Below are 24,144 nucleotides of genomic sequence, written 5' to 3' on the forward strand. Positions count from 1 at the left end.
TACTGCAACTCATTTAATTTACTAGGTTCAAAATTTCGTTATTTTGTACATTTTTAGTGAACTTCTTAATATGGATGAACATGAACTTCTTAATATGGACGAACAAATGATAAAATTAACCCATGAAACTATGACCCTCCCATTGGGCGTATATTCATGGCAGGTCAATTTGGGTACCACCCAAGTCAATACAACTAAAAGTTGAGCTGATTTGGGCTAAATATGTTGTTCATATTGACTCATAAGAAAACTTGTCAATTCCTTATTTTTTTGGATATTTTAGATTTAATGGAAGAAAGAAAAAAGGTTTTCTTTGGTAATCAAACAAATTTTAGCAAAAACAATATAACTCAAACTTAATTTGTTAGGATTGGGGGTGTTGGACTATGACCCGTTACGTAGTTCATCTTGACTCAACCCATCCCAGCCCAAATAACCTTTGAAGTGGCCACTGATTCAGCTGAATTTGATCCGTCCAAATTTAGCTCAACCCGCATTTGACCCTCCTACACATACAGGATCTGAGTCAAAACTACTGAGTTCAGATGAACCAATATATTAATGACTACATTATATATTAATCTCTGCGGTAATTCGCCCCTGTTTATGTTGCATGTTTCTCTTGGAAGTTTAATCAGGTTCTTCTCATTGACCAACTCCTCCAAGGGTTCTATCCAAGTATAGTGGGGGCTGGTAAGTATTGAAGGATTTAGATAATGCCGCATGGCAAAATTTAGTAGTAGTAGAGCTTTGTTGGTGGTTAGTGGTACGAATGAACCAAATGTGTCACGGCGATGGCATAAATGAACCTATCTATTAACGAGTGGCCTAGATGAGCCATTTTTTATAGTTGTTCGATGGCATATTTGAGCTTTTTCCCTTATTTCAATTATGCTTTATTCATGACTACATAATCTCAAGCTGGGTTAGCTAATCTAAATAGCGAGTCATTTGTTGGCAATACGCATAGAGAGTGTCTATATATATATATAGAGAGAGAGATAGATAGATAGATAGATAGATAGATAGATAGATATAGCTAGTTAGTCATTTGTAGGTCTTACTACTGTGGGAACCGAACACTAGGAGCGAGCTTCATGGCATACCGAATGAACTAGTACAAAGTGCTTCTTAGCTTTGGGCCCTGACAAGGTTGCATTTGCATATGGCAACAGAAGTATTGGGACTAGACTTGTTAGAAACTTGCTTTTCTCCATATCTTTTTTTCCTTCTTTTGAAGAATGAGTACATAATGTAAATCATTTCAAAGGCAGCTTTATATTAGAGGAGTTTGATTTCTGCTAACTTCTATGCAGAAGCAACCCACGTCGACTATTATTTCAGGGATTTAATTTTTGGAGGAGTTTGCTTCTGCTAACTTACTTCCATTCAGAAGCAACCCCGCGTTGTCTATTATTTGAGGAAGTGGGCAAGCAATGTAGTAGGGGCTGCTGCAAGCCTGGGGATTGTGGCCTCTCTATTAGTAGACATACTACAGGCACTCCACTAAATGCTACTATCGTCTTGAGTAAGTAGTGTTAAACTCTATGATCATTTGATCTAAAAGTTCAGTTATTAGAGAAATAATGAACTGAAATAGATTTTTTGAACAACATTTTAGTGGCACTTTTTTTATTTTTTATATTAAGCCATCACCATTAGGTTGTGAACCTATGGTGTGGGGGGTTTGGCTTGACCCCTACCATGTATTATATAAGTAAAGATAATTTACAATGACTAGATGGGGACATGGAACCTTGCCTCTAGTCTACAAAAGAGATTGTAAAAACAATCTAAAAGGGAGAAGATAGCCAAATGAACAGAATCCTCCCTAGCTATCAAGATATTCTAGCTTACAAAGAAGTTACATTTTCCAAATCCTCTTCTAAAAGTAGGAAGTTGTTGCTTATCAAGTTGAATTAGCCCCTTGACTTCTCTTGGTAAATCCCTTTGAGAAAGATATAAGAATCCTCCTTCTACTTGTTGAAGCCATTTAGAAATCAGCCACCATGTTAGCCTCTCTGTAAAAATGACAAATTTGCACAGTTGCATCTTTAAGAAAGTCATTTGTGTTGTTGATGATCTACTTGAGTTTCAAGTTGTCTGTATCTTTGTTGAGCAACATCTTGACTATGATTTGGGAGTCTAGCTCAATTTGCACATTATCAAAGCCATGATTCATGCACCATCTAATGTCATGCTCAGCAGCCAATGCTTCTGCAATATTGTGACTCTCACAGTCCACAGAGATAGACAAAGCCATTATTAGATCCCCTTCCTCATTTCTTAGAATGCCACCTATACCGGCACTGTTAGTAATATCCACAAAACTGGCATCAGTGTTAAATTTAAACCATCCCATCTCTGGTTTTCTCCAGCATACAGGGATGCATTTTACCATAGGACTAAGTTTTTCAATCATATCACAACTGTTACACCAGTTGCCTTCTACATTGATGTTGGGATGTGCAACAGTTATTGCAGCTTTCATGTTCCAAGTGATTTTCCTTTCCATCTTATATAAATCAAACTTCTTTTGTTCCCCAAATCTGCAAGAACTCCAAACTTTCCATATCTCCCACAATATCATCATTGCAGCAATTTGCATGGCAAATTTGTGGACCTTGTTTTTGGCTTTTCTATTCCACCATTCTTCAAGTAAACCTCTGAAAGGAATATTGTGATGTTTAAAGCCCAAAGGGGCTCCAATTTTGTTCAACAGATGATGAGCAACCTTTCCTTCAATAAAAGCATGTTGAGGTGTTTACTCTTGTGGTGAGATGTAGCATATACAGTCTTTGAAGCCTTGTTTACCATCACCCTGTTCTTTTTATTACCAATAGCACATGAGATGTCTTAAGTTGACTTGCAATCCATGGTAAATTTTGAGCTAAAGCATATCTGTGTCGGCTTGAGTATGTGATAATCTTGACTACATAATATTTTAAGTGAATTTTCCTTTGACATCTCTCCATCACCCTGTTCTTTTTAATTGGATGTTGTTCCTTAGTTCTAGTCTTGTGGTTTGGCCCTTCCCCGGACCCCGCACATAACGTGAGCTTAGTGGACTGGGCTGCCTTTTTTTTCGTTGTTTCTTTGATCTAGTATCAGTTATAGCTGGGAGTTCTCTTATAGGAGATTCTGTGCTTCATTACAAGCAGACAGAAAAAAAAAAATGGATCTTTGCGTTAGTTTGTTATTAACAGACTCAGTGCAATGAGGCAAATGGCCTCAGTGGCAAATGGCCTCAGTGGCATATTCCTCATTCATATAGTTCCAATTTCTTAGTATCTACTTCTACATCCTCCTCCCCGTTGACGAGATTTAACTGTTTGGTTTTGAACTAAAGTTCAGTAATTACAGGAAATAGAGGTCATTTATTGATGCCAATTCCAAACACTGAAATTACAATGAAAGGAAATAATAACTGAAAGAAAATGATTGAAATGTCACACTAAGTAGCTCGGTAATAGGACTTCTTAGGAAGAACTGAGATTGCCATATCAATGCATCAGATATGTGAATTGACTGAAGTTTTATTCTCAGCCTTACACCTGTCCCCTCTTATTCTTCTTAATTAACAGCTCTTAGCTATACTTGTTGGCAATGCTCAGAAGATAAGTAAAAAGTTGACGGGGTTTAGACATCATGACCATATAGTCAGAGCCCTGGATATCTTCCACTTCATCTGGTGGATTCTTTTCAATCATACTTCGTCGAAATTCCTTCTTTAGAAATTTATCTTTAGCAGCAACAATGAATACTCGCCTAACAGATCCATACCTTTTGCTTGAAAGAACTATCTCCTTTGATACGCCATCCAAACTGTACAAGTATAACGGCCTTACTAGTGTGATGGCCAGCTCCAAATCCTAACACCAAAAAGGGGGGAAAACGACTTAAATCATTTCCATGTCGATGTTACGATTAAATAGTCAAATAGATTATAATTTGGATAAACCAGTAAAATCTTCAAGTAGGTGATGCCTACTAATATTTTTTTGGCAAAACAAGTCATTAGTCACTTTAGGTCCATTCGGTTGACGAGAATAACAGAACTTGGCTATTTCAAAATATAATATATTTATATTATGCTTTGGTTACCTGATCTGGGCTCAGCTGGTAAAGATTAGTTGCCAAGTACTTGGGACCAAAACTGAAGGTTGTTGGAGGATTGGTAGATCCGTTATTGTATGTAACACGATTATCAAGTGCAGATACTACTCCAGTGAATGCCAAGAGTAAGCCTGTCAACCGGTTGGACCGGAACCGGACCGGTAACCGGTTATAAAATCGGCCGGTTTCCGGTCTAAAAACCGGAACCGGCCACCGGTTTACCGGTTTCAAATTGGAAACCGGATCGGACTGGTCCAAAACGTTAGAAAACCCCCTTTTTTTTGTATAGTATATATATATTATAGTATTTATTAGTATATTGTAAGTATATTTACATATGTTATATAAGTTTATAAGTAAAGTTTATATATTTACTGACTAATAGCATATATACATACATATATATATATATGTTTAAGTTATATGTATACTATATATAGTTATAAGTTATATATATGTGTTTAAGTTATATGTATACTTATAACTTATATATGTTTAAGTTATATGTATTATAAACTTAAGTTATATGTATTATAGCTTAAGTTTTTTCTAAGTTTATAAATTCCTATTTTATAAATTAAGTATATTTATATTATAAGTATATTTTAGTTATTTTTCAAGTATATAACTTTCTAGTTTTTAATTTAAGTAGATGTATATTATAAGTATATTCTTAGTATATTTTAGGTATATTCCTAACTTAATATAAGTAAAAATATGAACACAAGTAAATAGAAGAAAGCTCAATGAGCCATATATTTTATTCATTCATGGATAACATTTATTTGCAAGTTGTAGTTTTTTTTAACTTGCAAATAATACATGAGTTGCAAAGAAATAGTAGAATAATAAAATCAAAAAGTGTCAATCATTTAGCTAATATCCGTCATATCATATTCGGTCATGGAGATATCTTTAAAGTATTTCATTTGGTCCACTCCACTTGCTAGCAAATCTTCAATTTCTTCCTCTTTGCCTTCCACCACTTCTAAGTTTTGGTTGCGTCGCTCCAATCTAATCCAATCGCGAATGCACACTAGTACTTGCAAGCTAAATCTGGATAATGAGTGTCTATGGTCTCCATTTTGTTGTCTTCCTTGGCTAAATGCACTCCGAAGCCACAGTTGATATTTGAACCGTAAGGATATCTCGAGTCATTCTTGAAAGTATCGGATGACTTGCCTTGTATCTCTTCCACCATGCTAAGACGTCCAAATCATCTAGTTCCTTGATATCCACATTTTGCTGCATCAAATAAAGGTGATATTCATCAAAGTTTGCATTATAAGAAAGAGTTGGATGTGAATGTAAAACTTTTAAATGCAATAAACCCGACAAGCCCTTTTTGCTACTTTGAGAAGTAGTAGGGCGTGGAGCAACGGGTGTAGCATTTTCTTCCAAATTAGAATAATGACTAAAAAAAATTTTAAACTCGGCATCAATCGCGAGCTCGGCGTCAGCTAAAGATGGTTCAACTTCTAAAAAGGTATAAATTTGATTAACCAATGCTCTAGTATAAGACATTTTTAAACAAGGATTTAAAATAGAACCCAATATAAATAAAGTTGGGATGGGAAAAAATACTTCTTAAATTTTTTTGTCATATTAAAAATAACCGCTTGACAACCGGATTTATCTTTATACTCTTGTAAAACTCTAGCTATTTCCGCTAAGTAGGCTAAAATTCCGGTTACCGTGGGATAAAATTGTCTAGAAAAAGCAAGAGTTGCATTATCAAAAATTTGTAAGAGTTCAACACATTTCTTAACATCTTCCCAATCGGTAATATTTAACCAATCATCACAATTCGTATTAAAATGATTGTGAACTTGTTATATGGGAATTCTATAACCATATGCTTGTTGTAACATAATGTAAGTGTAGTTCCACCTAGTGTCAACTTCTATTTGAATTTTCCTAGGTCTAAGGCCATTTTCCACACAAGAATTCTTAAAATCTCTCAGTTTTTCCCTATTAGCATTACAAAAAAGAAACGCAACCGCATTTCTAACTTTTTGAATAGAATCTTCAAAACACTCAAGACCATCTTTAACAATCAATTTTAAAATGTGACAACTACATCTCACATGAAAAAATATTTTTTAGCGGAGGGTTTAATTCCCTTTTTAAAAGACCAATTGCCTTTGTATTATTAGAAACATTATTTAAAGCAATACAAAGTGTTTTTCAATAAATGTTAAAAATCTCATAATAGTAGACATTGAATCCGCTAAAAAATTTCCATCGCAATGACCTTTCCCTTCATCATATAAAAAAGCTATAATTCTTTTTTGCATCACCCAATTACCATCAACCCAATAACATGTAATAGCAAATAAATCTAACTTGTTAAGACTAAGACTCAAATCGGCGGTAAGAGAAACACTACAATTTAAAGAATTAAATACATGGCGCAAATAAAATTTATATTTTTTATACAAATCTATAACATCCGCTCTACAAGTATTTCTAGGAATACCCTCAAATAACGGATTATAACAACGTTGAATATAAGTAACAAACTCCAAATCCGAAGGAAAGGAAAATGGTAGAGCATCAAAAGCAACCATTTTAGCTATTTCTACACGCTCTTTTTTCTTGTCATACTTAAAAAATTTACCGGTTTGTGGGTCTATTGTCATTTGAATACCTCCCAGATTTGAACCTGTTTGCTCTCCCCAAACATCCTTATGTTTACCTTTCATATGATTCGTTAGTGTACCCGTTCCACCATCCTTACTAGTTTGTTGCTTAAAAATAAATTCTTATCTACATATATTGCATGTAACTATTTGTCTTTCCTTATTCTTAGTCATAAATCCCCAGATTTTAGCGATTGGCTTACGAGTTCTTGGCGGTTTGTCTTGTGTATGTGATTGTGCAGGACCTGTATCTCCTATGGGATTTTTTGGGGCTTGTGTTTCATCATCATCATCATCATCATCAATTTCATTAAAAGTGTCGGTATAATGTTGTTGCATTGCCTCATGATCTAAAAGTGGATTATTTCCACCAACATCAATACCTAAATTAGGTGTTTCGTTCACAAATGTTTCCTCATTAAACTCACCCCTAACGATACCACTACTACCGGCACCACGTCGAAATCTCTTCGCCATTATTAAATAGAATTAATTTAAATCACACTCAAATAAATCACAAGAAAATAAATCGCAACAAATTAAATTGCGTAAATTAAATAGCGAAAAATAAAGATAGAGTTGGAACGAGGGTACCAAATTGCCGGACTAATTTCCAACAAAGTGAAGGCGGCTAGAATTGCAAATCCACCAAAGCTACTTCGGATTGTTGCAAATCACCAACTCCACCAACAATATTATAATTGCAAAATTAATAATTGAAACTAGAATAAACTTTATAATATTTAATTGAGAGAAATTTAAAGGCTAATTGTTGCAAAGTAACTATAATTGAGAGAAATTGAGAGAAAGAGAAGAGTGAATTGGTGTGGATTAAAATGGAAATGGAGAGGGGTTTATATAGGGGTGGGGGATGGGTTAAAGTGTTAAAAAAAAAGTTTGGGGGGGTTGGGGGGCCAAAAGGGGAGTTTGGAACCGTTGCCAACGGCCATTTTTGCAAATGGACCGTTGGCCAACGGTCCAGCCCATTTCTGCAACGGCTACATTTTAAAAAAATATATATATATATATATTTTGACCGGTTTAACCTGTCCGGTTCCGGTTTAACCGGTTCCGGTCCCAAAAAATCAAAACCGGACCGGTAGGTTTTAAACGGTTAACCGTAACCGATAAACCGATTCCACCAGTTCCGATTCCGGTTACTGGTTTGAACCGGTAAAACCGGACCAGTTGTCAGGCTTAGCCAAGAGCTGGACAAAGTATATTTAGTTTCAAATATATAAAAGTGTAAGTAAACATAACATATCATCTCATGGCTAAAGCTGGGAATATGGAAAATTGGTACCTCAGTGTAGACGGTGGTTGCATTGAGAGTTGGACCAGGCATTAGAGCAGTGACAAATGCAGCAACTGAAATCTTTTCTGGAAAGCTTTCCATGGCTTTAGATATGGCAAATCCGCCAAAGCTATGGCCTACAAGAACCACTTTTCCATGTGCAGGAAGAGAAGCCATGAACTTCATCAGCGGACTAAAGTAATCGGACAAATGTGGGACTTCGAGGACTTGCTTGGGGTTGATATCTGAAGCACCCAAGTCAATAGCTGTGACATTATGCCCTGAAGATCTCATCAATGCTATAATTTTTTACCAGGACCAGGCTCCATGGCATGCCGTATGAACTAGCACAAAGTGCTTCTTAGTTTTAGGCCCTGACAAGGTTGCATGTGCATATGGCAACAGAAGTATTGAACTACTAGACTTGTCAGAAACTTGCTTTTCTCCATATATTTCTTTTTCTTCTTTTGAAGAATGGGTACATAATATGAACCATTACAAGGCAGCTTTATAATTAGAGGAGTTTGACTTCTGCTAAATTACTTCCATGCAGAAGCAACCCCACGTTGGCTATTATTTGAGGAAGTGGGCAAGCAATGTAGTAGGGGCTGGTGAAAGCCTGGGGATTGTGGCCTCTCTATTAGTAGCCATGCTAGGCCATTACTACTCCTGCTATGATTTTCTTGCATTACCAAATTGGAGGACAGCAGAACAAACCGAAGGATCAAAAACAATACTATCTTCTTCATCACCCTTTTTATTACCAAGAGCACATGATAAATGTCTTAAGTTGACTTGCTATCCAATCAAAACTTGAGCTGAAGCATATCTGTGCACTTGAGTAATGTGATAATCTTGACTACATAATATGTAGACATCTCTCCATCAACCTGTTCTTTTTAATTGGATGTTGTTCCTTTGTTCTAGTATGATCAGTCATAGCTGGGAGTTTCTAATTGGAGATTCAGTGTTTTATTACAAAAGACAGATGGAAAAAGGATAATCAATTAGTTACCCCAATCATAGAAAATAAAAATGGATCTTTGCATTAGTTTATTATTTATATCACATGACACCAATTAAGTAGTAATAATTCTTCCATGTCTGTTCCATAGCATTTTTAATGGCTATGTGACTTAAATCTCTGAAAATCATGACAACAAATGAACAAAATCTGCAGCCCCACTTTAATTTGGGTTTGTCGCCCAACGTAGCCACAACGCGTTGGTCCATATCATCATTTCTCCCAGCCATTAAGATAATGTTTTTTATTACGAGAGGATACAAGAGAATCTATATCTGAAACACTATTCTTTTGTCTCAGTGTAATAATATTACCACCTTCTAAGTGTTTATAATGACCTACAACTTGCCCAAGTGAGAAGAAAGGCCAAGAGTTGATATTCCACACTAGTGTCTTGATGGCTTACAATCTAGACACCCGAGAAAAGACTTTCAAATGAGATCACAAAAAGATGAACGAATCAATTCAAACTGATTAATATGAAATCAGAAATTGCCTCATAATATTTGCATATTGGATAACTTCGAGAAAGAAAGCACGGGAAAGTAAATGTTTAAGAAGAATCAGATGAAAGCAACTCCATATACTAGGATCTTAACAAAACCCCGCAGAACCAAGAAAGGGAGAAAAAGAAGGGGAAGATAGATATAAGGGATGATTACAAGGAATGAACAAACCAACACTCTAAAGGGCACCAACAACATTAGGCCAAAAGCTCCACCAGTATTATTGGTGGACGATCAAATTATCTTCCATCTACTGATGTAAACGAATCAGCAAATCCAGACGGCCGAGTGGGTATACTCGTTTGTGTATTCTCACTGCTGCCAATGTATGAAGAAGAGCCGTCAATGCCACTCATTCCCTCGAGAGCCTGCCACTTCTTAACTGCTTGAGGTAGGGTCATGTCATAATCAATTCCATATATTTCATCCTCATCCACCTCTGCTGGTTTCCAGAGCTCAGCCAGAGATGAAAGGACGTTAACAGCATGGCCCATGTCGGGTCTCTGATGGGGTTCCCGAGCACAGCAGTGACCGGCCAGCTCAGCAACTGTGCTGACACTGGCGAGAGTTTCTTCATCAAGATCGATTGTTTGGTCAATGGCCTTCCGGAATGTCTCTTTATTTATATGCATTCTGCGGAACCATGGCACAAGATGCATGCTTTCCTCAGGTTGTGATTCATCAAGAGCTCTTCTTCCAGTAATAAGCTCCATCAGAATTACACCAAAGCTAAACACATCAATCTTAGTGGTTACTCGGCCCGTAACTGTCCAATCAAACAAAATAGTCAATGTTAGATGCAATTCAAGACGAGATCTATTAAACCGAATTTAAATCAGATAGGGACAATAAAATGTAAACCAGAAATCAAATGAAAGAACTCGATCAATGCCTAAAGGAGATGAACTACACTTGATCTGAGCCTCGAGACAATGAACTACAGCAACACCGCTTTATTATCAAGGAAGAAAATTTACAATCAGAAGGCAAGTACTTTTGGTCAAACAGTTATCGCGGATAGAACATAACCAGCTTATTTACAAGATCTTATCAAAGAAGTAGATTGAAGTTAACTGTCAAGCAAAAAATCAGACATTAATTTCTCAGGAGTATTTAAATTTACCTTGATTTGGAGCATATTGATTATTTTTATGTTCTCATACTCGCAGTCCATAATTAGAAGATATAAGGTACAGCTAGCATAAGTTCATCTGCTGCTATCCTACCACAGAAATTTCTCTATTTCCAACTCTCTATTAGTTTTACTTCCACTGTCCTCTTAAGCCTACTAACTTAATATTATTTGACCTTATATACACTTGCATATGTCTATTTATGTAAGCAAATAGATGCCATAACAAAATGAAAAATAACAAGTTACATGATGAAGTTTACCTGCATACTCTGGTGCAAGATAGCCAAAAGTTCCAGCTAACCTTGTAACCAATGAAGCTTTTCCGTCAGGAGCAAGGCGAACAAGTCCAAAATCTGCAACTTTTGCCCTCATATCATCTCCCAAAAGAATGTTTGATGGCTTCAGATCTCTATGAATGAAGCTCTGTTGAGCTAAACCGTGAAGATATTCAACACCCCTTGCAACATCCAATGCAATAATTAGCCTCCTTGTCCATTCGAGGGGTTTTAACCCTTCTTCCTTCCAGTTGAAAAGATACCTGCTCACTGTCCCTTGTGGCATGTATTCATATACAAGTAGCCTCTCATTTCCGTCCAAGCAATATCCTAGCAGTGCAACCAAATGCCTGTGGCGAACCTTAGTAAGCACCGCAATCTCAGACTTGAACTCATCCAAACCCTTCTCGCTCATAACTCCAGATTCCATCCTCTTAACAGCAATTTTAGTTCCATCATGCAACTCCCCCTTGTAAACAGTTCCAAATCCACCTCTCCCCAATATATTCTCCTGGCTGAAGTTGTTAGTGACATTCCTCAAAACTTGGATGGAAATCACCATGTTACCAGCCTCAACAATGTGTAAGTCCCCAGGTGCACTGCTTCCACAACTATACGTTTCGGTTGTCCCTCCATTGACACTTGAACCAGCAACTGTGATCTTAACAGCATCTTGGTCAGAACCTGAATGTTGAGGATGAATAACCACTGTGTGTGGACTCTGAACTCTACCGGACCTCTTGTGCTTAGTCCTGTAAAGACAAAACACAAACAAACCAGCAGCCACAACGGCACCAACACCACCTATCACTGACCCCAAAACAACTCCGGTTGAAGATTTTTTACCACCATTTCCATGAGTTTTTCCACCTCCACCCCCATCCGGCGAACTAGGAGTGCTCCCGGAAGGTGCTCCAGGTGTTCCGGGGACAGTTGGAGGTGGATTATCCTTCCCAATATTGACATTGCCTTCAGTTATCACCATTACATTGCTCTTAAATGGTGGAAGTTTTCCATAAAGTTGATTGTTAGAAACATCCAATTCCCTTAAGTTAGGCAGCGACGCAAGCTCAGTCGGAATAGTTCCTGTAAGAAAATTGTTCGCTAGCATCAACTTTTGTAATGATGTAATAGACGAGTAGCTGGGAGAGATTTTCCCCGTAAGACCCATTTTCTGAAAATTCAGCACTGTAATGTTCCCACCATCACAAGTTATGCCCTTCCAAGGCGAGCAGGGATCATTCCCCTTCCAATTCTCAGCAAACTCCTTAGGGTACCCCACATCCTTAGCCACAGCCAACAACGTATTAACCCGTGAATCACAAGGACCAGGCTTTGACAAACAAAAACTATTTGTATCAGGCAACATATCCTCTAGCACCGAAGATGCAAAATTCGGCACAGGCCCTTGGAATAAGTTGTTTGTCAAATTAACCATGTTTAACGAAGGAAGATTAACCAAAGATTCCGGCACTGGACCAGTCAGGCTATTATCTCTCACACTAATATTTTGCAAGTGCGTTAGCCCCGAAAAATCAGGCAAAGGGCCCGTAAACTCATTGCCTTGCAACCATAGTTGGGTTAATTGTGTCATATTTTGTACCACAGCTATTGAACCATTCAACTTACCTCCTAGACCATTTAACCATAAAGTCTGTATCAAAGAACCCGAAAAACTCGAAGGCAAAGGACCATCCAAATTATTAAACGACAAATGTAAATCAGTTAAGCTAGGAAACGTATCACCACCAAAGAAATCAGGGATTTTTCCACTAACATTAGCAGAATTAGCCGAAAACAATTGCAAAGAAGAAGCACTTTTAAGACTATCTGGTACAGACCATGGTGAAAAGGGATTTTTATCCAAATACACAGTTCGTAAAGAAGTCATACCATCAAAAAAGTCAGTAGGAATTGAAGTAAACCCATTCTCAGAAACAAGAATACTTTGCAACGAACTTAACCCAGCAAAACTTGGTAATGACCCAGTAAGCCCATTATTTTGTACTTCAAAAACTTGCAATTCTGTTAAATTATTGATATTTGGTGGTAAAGAACCTTTAAGCCCTTGATTTCCAATTTGGATCCTTGTTACTCTACCATCTTTAGTACACTGAACTTTATCCCATTTACACGGGTTTGGGTCAACCCAACTTAGTGAACTTGGTGGGTTGATTTGCTTTTTCAATTCTTGCATAACTGAAGCATCTGTAGCACTTGTCTGAGAGTATACAGAACCAACATATGACAAGAAAATCAAGAAACATATATGGGGTTTCTTTAACTTCATTTTGTGTTCAAGAATTCTGCAGAATGGCTGGTTTTTTGTGTTTTTTTTTTTTTATAACTTTGAAAAGGGGTTAGGGTTTTGTGTATTATAGGGAGAATTGTGGAGTGAAGCAAAGGAAAAAGGTGCAGATTGAACGGCGGAGAGTGGGGGAAGAAAGGGAGGAAAAAGGTTGGGAATTTGGAATTTGGAATTTGGAATTTTTGTTTGCTTTCTTATAGAGTGGACAATAAAGTCAAGACGAGTAGGAGTGGAGCACATTTGCTTTTTGAGACCTTAATATACAACTTTTTTGCTCTTTACCCCGCCCTAGTATTTTTTTTTACACTTTGTTATTTCCTTTGTTCTATTTTTATACTCTTTGTTTCAATTTGTTTGTCTTACTTTCTGCTGATACCCATCATGACCGTTGTTGTTGAGCATATAGAGCATGATTCCATTGAGTCTCTTTTCTTTTTTGGCAACTCTTTAGTTTTAACTTTTCATGTGACATTTTTAAGATTAAAGAACACTTTAGTACATTCTAATATCTTTAGTTTAAGACCACAAAATTCAAAAGTCAAAACCAGACAAACAAATTGAAACTGTGGGATTATACATCTTTCTTTTTTAACGATAAGGGAATCTACAACTGCTAATAAACTACACTAGACAAGTCTCGTGTGACGAATTCGATCGAGAAAGCATGCACGCGGTTTCAAACCTGAGATCCCAATCTAGCAGATCACCTACTCAATCAACTCGGCCATCCTTGCAAGTTCTATATCACATTTTTCTTTTTCAAACATGTTCTAAAAGAATAATATAATTTTATATTTATAACTAATTTAATTCTAAATTTTAACTTTGCTCTTAGTGACATATTTCAAAATCGCTAAATTATTGTAACATACTTCAATTTCATAGCTCAAAAGTCCTTCTCTCTCTCATACCATGTGTCAGGTTAAGCATTCGGAAAAAATGAAACGGGTGAAATTTCTTTATTTTCTTCTACAATTGTTATGAAATTAAATTTACCTAAATCTCATTATAATACGAAATTAACAAGAAAACATCCATTTTAAATATATGTTTAAATTTTGATTTTAATTGAGGTGAAATGTACTCATATCACAAAAGAATAGAAAATATAAAAAGTAAACTATGGGTTACAAAATGCAAAATAGCGCAGATATTAGGGTGCAAAAGGAAAAGGGGTTGAGAATTATGGGAGTTGTTTTGGGTGAATAAGTGAGAGAATAAGAAATGAATACAGCTGGCTCATGCGCGTGGGGTTTTAATGTGGACATGCTGGATTAAGATAATGTCTAAAATATTCTTTTAAACTTGATTTCGTGACACTTAACTTTTTCTTTGTGATTTCTAATGTCTTTATCTTTTTTGAATTCAGTTTTCTTGTAATAATATTTTAAAATTAATGTAAAATAACATAATTCAACTAATTTACTCTAAATAATATAATATTGATCTCCAATTTAAGGATGATAATGAAGCGGGGCATGTGCGATGGGTTACAAACTTATGCGGAGCAGGGTGGATAAATGGAAACATTGGTGTGTAGGCAGGTAAAAGTTTTTGAGTTTTTTCTTTTTCTTTTTGGTATTCAAAAAGCTCGCCATTTTCATGGCTAATGATTAATGAAAGCCAACTACATGCCATTAAATTGGTTTTACCACTGATCAGTGGCGGAGCCAGAATTTCCGTCGAGAGGGTTCAAAATATAAAAAAGTAAACATAGGAAGAAGCCTAAAGGAATTCAACATCTACCATATATACATAAAAAAAAAATTAATCTTGTAAAAATAGTATTTTTTTCCGTCGAGGGGTTCCCCCTCTGCTTTATGTGGCTCTGCCATTGCCTTTGATTACTTACATTTTATATAATATAATATTATCTAATCCGAACCCTCTCGGCTCTATGTGACTCCGTCACTACCTCTGATTACTTACATTTTATATAATATAATATTATCTTGATTATAATCACCCCCACCCCCAAACCCTAATGAAATGCTTATTTTCTATGTTCGTCCAATATGTAATGTTTACGTCCATCCAACTTTTTGATTATTTCTGCAAGAGTCATTAAATTATTTTTTGTCAGAACTTCCGCGTAAACTAGTTATTCAGACAATTAACCTTTAAGTCAAGTAGGCAAATGCTAATGTGTTTTCCACAAAAGTTGGCAGAGTCAAATATTTGCCCAATTAGAATTAATGGTCTTTTTCACACAAGCTAGCTGATTCAAATATTAAGCTACTTACAATATTTAGTCGAGTATTTCTCCCAAATATTAACTCAACCCTAGTTACTTATGAGTTTAAAACGTACAGTTTTTAATGCAATTTGATGGGGTCCAGTGGAGTATTTGCCTACTTGTAAGCAATCCATCCATACTTAGATTTACATACTTGCAATTAATTTTTAGTGATTTGTGTAAATATTTGCTAAATTTGATGTGCTTACTTTTATATTCCCTCCGGATAAAAAAGAGTGTTCACTTAGTCATTTGCACACCCCTTAAGAAAATACTAACTACTAAAAAAATAGATAATTTGACTAAACTGCCTATAATTAAATAGGTATTGAGATTTGATCACATAACACTTAATAGGGGCAAATATGAAAAAATAAGGTTAATTTTTTCTTGATTTGATAAATGAATACTCTTTTTTACTCAAGAAAAATAAGCTAATTGGACACTCTTTTTAATCTGGAGGGAGTATGTTTTAAAACATTCATATAGTAAGAACAAATCGTCAAAATATTCTTTCAATCAACGGAAGAAGATGAAACACTTCCTGATATTTTTTTTTTTGGGTATATTTTCATTGTGGGGCTAAAATTTGGACACAGCAGCAAAATGACAAACCAAAAAAAAAAAAAAGGAACAGAAGAATGCGAATTAAAATGAACTAAAAGTAACGACAACGACAGAAAATTGATTTGGTTTATTTAACGTAAAAAATATCAATGATATACAGGCTGGAATGTGTTGTCCTTTTTTTCTATTTGTTTTCTTTGTTTTCAATTCAATTCTTGGTATGTTTATCGGTTTTGATTGGTTATTTCAAATATTTTATCTTAGAGAATTTACTTCACTTATCTAAAGGAATTGGAGTAGAAGTTTTCAAGAATGAGATAAATACACTTCTTAGATACTTCTGTTTTTTTAAAGCTTGAAACAGAAAAATTTAATGGAGATATAAATATTTTTGGGATGTTAAACTTGCATGTATTAGATAAATAACAAAGTGCCAAAAAAAAAAAAAATGTAAGAGAAATTTAAGCGGCGCGAGGTAGGTTGATAGTCAAGGTGTTGGGAATTTTATATTGGAATTTTTTTTTCCTTTCATATAATATTGACTATTTTTTGGACGCTTGATGATTCATCATTTCAACAAGAGGATAGATTATTAGATTATGAAGTAGATTGATTGTCCTTTTCACTGACAAAGAAATGGATAACAATTACACTAGTCAAGTGCTGCCAAAACATAAAATTAAATGACTGCAATTTCAGTGTCCTTTTCTGCATAATATTAAAACCAAGTATGTTCAACAAATAGAAAGAAAACAAGAAAATGGAATTTTGACCGATTTCGGAAACCAGGTAAAAACCTTGAGAATTGGACAAAGGCATCATTGCAGTAAAAATACAGCAACTGAAATTATCTCCTCCAAAAAGCTTTTGACATTTCAGTAAGTCAAAAGGTAAGTTGATGCTGAAGTGTGTCCAAACATGATACGTATGCATTAACCTTTGGAGTCTATTATCTGATGAAATGTTTTACAATATGTGTTGCTTCAATCCCTCTCTCTCAGACAACATTTCAGTAAGTGAAGATGGCTTTCTTTTTTCTTTCCTTCGTTTTTTTTTTTTTTTTTGGGAGGTTGTTTGGGGTTGCGGGGGCGGGGGGGGGGGGGGGTTGTTAGCACATCCACACATGAATTCATGATATATACTTAGTCACCTATTCCGCATTTAATGCTTTTGGATTTTGGAAATTAGATTTGTGCTTCATCGACTTATGTCATATCATAATTCAGGTGTTAAAAATAGGTGAGGTTTCTCTTCCCTTTCGATACTCCTGGAATACATGTCAATGGTTTACTCAATTAATTCTTGGGAATGTTTAAAAAAACATATTATTACATGATTTTTTTTAAATGCCTATATATATCGCTTTTTCTTAACTAATTTTCGAATACGTTGGTTGCATATGTATTCCCATACTAATTAATAGATTTTTTTTACTAATATTATAATAAGGGTGCGATGAGTTGCACAAAAAAATAAAGGAGAAAAATGAAAGCTCAAATAATGAATGGTGAGCCTATTCGCTCGATATTTATTGTCATTGCAACTCATAATCATACTGAAAAATTGTAATCGAATGAATTTGAAAAGTAATGTTCGAACGACTTCAATTATGCAATTCTTATAACATATCAAGTATTAAACTTGACAATAATTTCTTTTTCTATATATTAACAACACCTAATATTTTAAATGTGGATATGAGCAATATCGTCTATCATTGCAAACATTGTTTCACATCTTAAAGTTTTTGCCTTATTTTTAAAAAAATGTAGCCTCCTTCTTACAACCGCATACATATCAAGAAATTGTTGTCTAATGAAAGCAATGTTCTGTAGATATTGTATAGAAATTCAATCATCATGTGTCTGCCTTACAATGTTTATTAGATGATCATTGTCAATTTCATGGTGTACACCTACACATAAATAGTCATTATTTGTGATAGCGCATAATAGTTGCTAACATATTTTATTGATAAATAATTACACATACATGTGCCCTTTGTCTGATTCAAAGTTACGAGTCATTTCATATGTGAATTTACCAAATAATAATAATAATAATAATATATATATATATATATATATATATATATATATATATATATAGCTAGGCATAGACAAGGTGATGTGACACCTCTCTATGGCCTAAAATTGCATTTATCTTTTTTTTCCTTTTTTTGGACTTTTACCTCATTTTTAATTATGCTATATATTACAAAATAAACCAAAAGCTACTCTTTTAATTCTCTTAATTACACTTTTAAATGTTCTTAATTGCACCTTTTCCCCCGCCCTGTATAACCGTTTTGAAGAGGTAACATTTACATCTGATTCCTTTGGTCTTTGCGAATTGGTATGGCATCAAAGGATAAGCTTCACCAAATTGTTACATGGAAGCAGCAGGTATCCCTTTTTCTTGGAACTTGTGTGCTAATTTTCAATAGCATATTGTGATGACCTTCCAAGTCATCTTGCCACATAAGCACATATTTTAGACATGTGGATGCTTACATGGCAAAGATGCTAGCATTTATGGGAAGATTCTAGAGCCATGGAGAGTTTTCTTGGAGAGACTCTAGATTCTTATAAAATATTTAGGAAGACTTTCTTGAAAAGCCTTAGAATATTCTAGGCATGTAGAGAATTCTAGAGAGGGGGCATACTTGTAAATATAGAGGGACTTGTGTAACAATTATTATTTATCCATTAGCCCCTAGGTGAGTAGTATAAATAGAGGGGCATACATTTGTAAAAATCATCAAGAAAAACAATTCAAGTTCTCTCTAATACAAAGCTTCCTTCTAGCAAAATTCTCTTGTCTTTCTTAATTACTATTCCCTTAGTGATCTTAAGTGTAGTAATCTAGGCTGACTTGGCATAGCAAGATCGTGAACAAGTTGTGCAAGAACGTGAGCGAGTTGTCAAGTGCCGCACGTGCGCTTAGTTGAAGACTAAGGACGTGACAACGTGGTATCAGAGCGAAGGTCACGACTGAGGGAATGGCAAACGACGGAGAAATCAACGCTGCTAAAACCCAAGCCAATGTCATCCAGGATGCAGCTGGCAAGAAGGGCCATAACAAAAAGAGGAATGACGCCAACAAGAGCCAGGAGGTGCCGCCAGAGGTTGTGCCAAATGAAGGGCTTACATCCCAAGAACCATCTACCACTGAGGCGAGCGAGGATGACGTGGAGGTCCTGTCCGAGGATGTCTCGCTCGGTAAAGAGTGGGTTATGAAGGTTAACGTGGGGATGGACGCCATCGACATATTTGGCCAACGTTTGGGCAAGGTGGAGGGCACTCTTAGCGTTCTTGAGGGGCATACTCTTGAAGAGATTGAAAGCATCCGAAATGACTTGGAAGGGCACATGCAGGCTGAAATTGAGGTAAAACAAACCATCACTGCCCTAGAGTGCAGACTCATGGAGGCGTTAAGTACTATCGATGCCATGAAGGCTGTCACGACCCAACCCCGTAGGCCGTGACTGGCGCCCTACTTGGGCACCCTGACATACCTATCCATATTTGATCACACACAAATAGCATATACGACCATAATTTCTATATGCCGTCTCAAACTATATCAAACTGTTCAAACACATCTCAACACAACCGTATGCGGATATATATGTATAGATGTCAAAAAGCCGGCAAGGCTATCAAATATGTCAAAAGCCGACAAGGCTGTCAAATGGCACAACGGCCCAAAACGCATATACAAATGCACGCCGACAAGGCTGCCACAACATATACAAAATGCACGCCGACGAGGCTGCCATAACGAATAGAGTCATGCAAACACATCCGTACAGAAGTAGGCACACACACCCACAAATACGTCTACAGACCTCTAAACAGACAAACCGAATCATATGGCGGGACAGGGCCCCGCCGTGCCCCTGAACAAATACATATATACATAGTGAACGAATATATACCAAAATGTGTGCTCTGAAATGAGAAGAGCACTCCAAACAGCAGAAGAGGGTGTCCTAAATGGGTAGATCACCAAACTGTGCGTCTGTACCTGCGGGCATGAACGCAGCCCCCCCCCCCCCCCCGAAGAAAGGGGATCAGTACGAAATATGTACTGAGTATGCAAAGCAGAATATACAGAAAGCAAATCTGAGACATAAACGAAATGGAAGTACCAAACATAAGTACCAATCCAACATATCAAAATGTTTACTTTCAAAATATAAGTCATGCATAAGGTACAGAAGAATATGGTCGCCCACCCGTCGATGGCGCCATAACACAGCATAACACCAGAAAGTTTCAAATCTCCGTATCCCCGTCACATATCACATCACAACATAACGCCATACACAGCATAACACCAAATATATGTGGAACCCGACCCTCGTTTGCGAGTAGCTCGGAGAACCATAAACACAGCATAACTTCGGAGTATATCAAAGCGCGCACGATAACAGAACCGGCCCGGGAACCGGCGAAAGATATAACAGAACGCACGAGCAGAGTCATGAGTAACCATATGCATAAAATCATTATCATAGACTCAAATATAAGTAAAATGATCATACTTGAAAATCGAAATAATAGTCATAACGAATTCTTTCAAAAGTTCCCGAATTACATAAAGGAAAGTCGCGGGGCCCACGGACGGGTATTTACCCGAGTCGGGCCCGCCTATGGAAAACATACTCATTATATGCCATATAAACTTCTACAAAAATTATTGAAGCAATCCGAGCCTTTCTGTGAAAGATATGGCGTTTACAAATTACGAAATTCTTTAAAGTGAAACCTTTTTATGCAAAGTTCGGAAAGCGATTATTTCAAAGACATAATGGTTCATATTTCATCAAATCATACATAAGAGTGCCAAGGAATATTTATAAGGCTCATAACATGCTCGGATTTCGAATCTTAGAATTTTCCTCAAGGCTTATAATCTAGCCTATTGAAAACTAAGGCATGCCAAAAGAAAGAAGGGTTGCGCTTTACATACCTCGTACGCGCTCCAAGTTTGCCCAACTAAAATTAATCCCAACCTACGCCTCGGGCTCCCCAAGGCCTATGAATACGCCAACGAATATCAAACATTAGCCATAGGTACTTAAGTCATTTATTCCAACTAATTCTAAATTCTACAGAAAATTCGGCAGCACTTCCCCTGTAAATAGGCTAACCCGAGAATTTAACTCGCTCAAAATCAGCAACAACAACCACAATAACCAACCTAGCAACATCGATAATCAATTCGAAAGGCAAAATAACATTAATAGCTCCTTTTTACACCATACGACAACTTTCCAAATATTCAATTCAACGGTTTACCTCAAAGCCAACATCAACACTTATACATTCAAATACTAACCCAAACCCATACTAACAACATCCAAGAACATTCTAAACAATTCACATAATATTTCCAACAATCCACAATTTTTCCATCTATGACCGAAAACAGCCCCCTAGCGTAGAGCAGCCCCCTTTTCACTTCTTATACCGTATTTCATGCAATCTTTTCAGCAAATTTAATGAAATACTGCAGCTGCTACACCACAACTACATCATCTATCCATATGCAAGTAAACCACATTATTATCATTATAATCCTTATAACAACCCACAACAAATTTAACTCCAACTCTAACCATTAAATTCCTTCATTCTCATCACATAATCCATGATAACAACAACAATAATCATATGAGCATAATCATACCCTTAATCCTTTCAATTCAGCAAGGATAACAACATGTCCATAAAACAACACAACTTTAAATTTAACCATTTAATTCCTCCATAATGCTACTAAAATCAATTCATCATTCTTACTCAAAACACCCCCCCTTACACGGCTCAATTTATAATTCAACATCAACATACATAACCCGTTTGTATTCAACACACATCTACCAAGCTATACAAGTCTAAACTACCTCCAAAACATGTAGAAAAGAATTAAATCTTACCTTAGAGACAAGCTCTAATTTTTCACCATGAAATGTCTTCAAGAAAGCCATGGCTACCATGAGCTCCATCTTTTTCCTTCTCTTAATATTCAAATCTCTCCAATTAATTGTGTAGAAGGGGGCAAAAATGGGCTGGCCGTGAACAGTGGCGGCGTGAACAGTAGCGCCGCCGTGAATAGTGCGCCGTGAACAGTACGCCGCCCATGAATAGTAGCCCCGCCGTGAACAGTGGACGGAACAGTACCCGCGATCTTCTCTCTCTCTCTAGGCTTGAGAGCCCCTCTCTCTAAGACCTAATTTGCAAGACTAATTTGTGGTATAAGTGATGACTTAGTCTTCCACTTATGCCTATATATTTTATCTTTACAAAGTGGACATGTGTCAATTTTTCATGACATGTGTCCATCTTTATTCAAGTCCAACCAAATATCGCCACGTGTCGTAGGGCCCACTTTTCGATAATTAGATTAATTAATCACTAATCCCCACTTAATAATCTAATCATGGTAAATTAATCCCAACTTTCCATTAATATTTTTACACTAAGTAAAATTCATAAGCAATTCATTTTCTAATAGAGACCGGAAATTAAAGATTTCTGTTTCGTGCCCGAAAATTATCCCGTCTTTAACTTGAGTCGATTCTCTTGCGAATAACTCGACGTATAAAATTACGGGGTATAACAAAGGCAAAGATAGTGGCACTCGAAGAGCATATTGATGTTAGTGTGACCAAGGCAGCCAACAATGTTGTCGTGACGAGGGAGGCTAAGATCAAGGCTCCCAAGCCACCAGTGTTCAAAGGGGTTCGTGATGCACAAGAAGTGTAGAACTTTCTTTGGCACTTGGAGAATTATTTCAGGCATGGAAAAGTGAGGGACGATGAGGCCAAGATCAACACCGCCGTGTTGTACCTAACAGAGACTGCCATGTTATGGTGGAGAAGAGAGGTCGCCGATGCTGACAGAGGTCTATGCACAATCAACACGTGGGATCAGTTCAAGCATGAGTTTAAGCGACAGTTCTTCCCAAATAATGTCTTGTATGAGGCAAGGCGCAAACTTAGAGAGTTGAAGCAGACAGGGAGCATTCGCGACTATGTCAAGGAGTTCACCACCCTTATGCTTCAAATTCCCAACCTCACTAGTGATGACTTGTTATTTCACTTCATGGACGGGTTACAGAACTGGGCTAAGCAAGAGTTGCAACGCCGACAAGTCAGTGATATAGACCAAGCCATAGTGGAGGCCGAGTCTTTGATGGATTTCAAGCATGATAAACGCGACAAAGGCAAAGGTCATGAGTCAAGGGGTGGCAATACCACAGGTGGGGGAGACCATGGTAAGAACAAGGAGTCTCAACAATACTGCTCCAGGACTCAAGATGCCAACAAGTTCGATGGCAAAAAGTCAAATGGTCGTCAGGGCTATGCTGAGAAGAAGGCACAGGTCGAGAAAAAGGGATGCTACATATGTGGAGGACCACACGGCTTCAGAAATTGCCCCGACTTGAAGAGCCTCAATGCAATGGTTCGTGATCGAAAGGAGCAGACGCAAGGAGAGAGTTCAGGCACTGCACAGTTAGGTATGATAAGCATATGTGGCGTTGTCAAGGAGCAACCCATCCAACCCAACGAGAATAGAAATCAATACGTGGATCTCACTATAAACAACAAGCTCGCTCGGGCATTGGTGGACACTGGAGCGACTCACAATTTTGTGACCGAGGCTGCAGCGAAAAGACTAGAGTTGAAGCTCGCTCCAATTAATGCCCTCATTAAGACAGTGAATGCTAAGCCAGAAAATGCTCGTGGTGTAGCTAATGGCGTTGGTGTCAAATTGGGCGATTGGAAAGGTACGACAAATTTTACCGCCACTACTATGGACATCTTTGACATTGTTCTGGGACAAGAGTTCTTTAGGCATTGCCACGCGATGATCGACCCCTACCTCAAACGTCTCTTGGTCTTGGAGCGAGAAGGAGCTTGCATGGTGCCTACAGTGACTATACCGCATGTAAAGGGACAAACACAACTTTCAGCTATGCAGCTAATCAAAGGTCTTAAGAAAGGAGAGCCGACATTCATGGCAACCAT

At 37.0% G+C, this 24,144-nt stretch overlaps 1 protein-coding gene, 1 long non-coding RNA gene and 1 pseudogene across 2 annotated transcripts; all 3 read right to left on the reverse strand.

The window, feature by feature from the left end:
- Positions 1–3,381: 3,381 nt before the first annotated feature.
- LOC132644702 (methyl jasmonate esterase 1-like) lies at positions 3,382–8,501 on the reverse strand (annotated as a pseudogene).
- Positions 8,502–9,530: 1,029 nt separating this feature from the next.
- Positions 9,531–13,480, reverse strand: LOC132599094 (receptor protein kinase TMK1-like). The gene is made up of 2 exons (XM_060312314.1): positions 10,978–13,480; positions 9,531–10,348 (listed from the first exon to the last, which is right to left on the reverse strand). Exons 1-2 carry the CDS (start codon positions 13,280–13,282, stop codon positions 9,822–9,824), a joined length of 2,832 nt encoding a protein of 943 aa, XP_060168297.1. The 5' UTR covers positions 13,283–13,480; the 3' UTR covers positions 9,531–9,821.
- Positions 13,481–19,742: 6,262 nt separating this feature from the next.
- Positions 19,743–22,640, reverse strand: LOC132599095 (uncharacterized). Its single transcript, XR_009566764.1, has 2 exons — positions 21,081–22,640; positions 19,743–20,132 (listed from the first exon to the last, which is right to left on the reverse strand). It is a non-coding gene; the product is annotated as an uncharacterized LOC132599095 (long non-coding RNA).
- Positions 22,641–24,144: the final 1,504 nt, after the last annotated feature.

The sequence above is a fragment of the Lycium barbarum genome, chromosome 6, assembly GCF_019175385.1.
Source record: "Lycium barbarum isolate Lr01 chromosome 6, ASM1917538v2, whole genome shotgun sequence".
NCBI classification, from domain to species: Eukaryota; Viridiplantae; Streptophyta; class Magnoliopsida; order Solanales; family Solanaceae; genus Lycium; species Lycium barbarum.

Coding starts and splice junctions, on each gene's coding strand:
- LOC132599094 (XM_060312314.1), bottom strand. CDS start 13,282: ATGAAGTTAAAGAAACCCCATATATGTTTCTTGATTTTCTTGTCATAT. Junction 10,349..10,977: donor TCTTGCACCAGAGTATGCAG/GTAAACTTCATC, acceptor TTGATTGGACAG/TTACGGGCCGAGTAACCACT.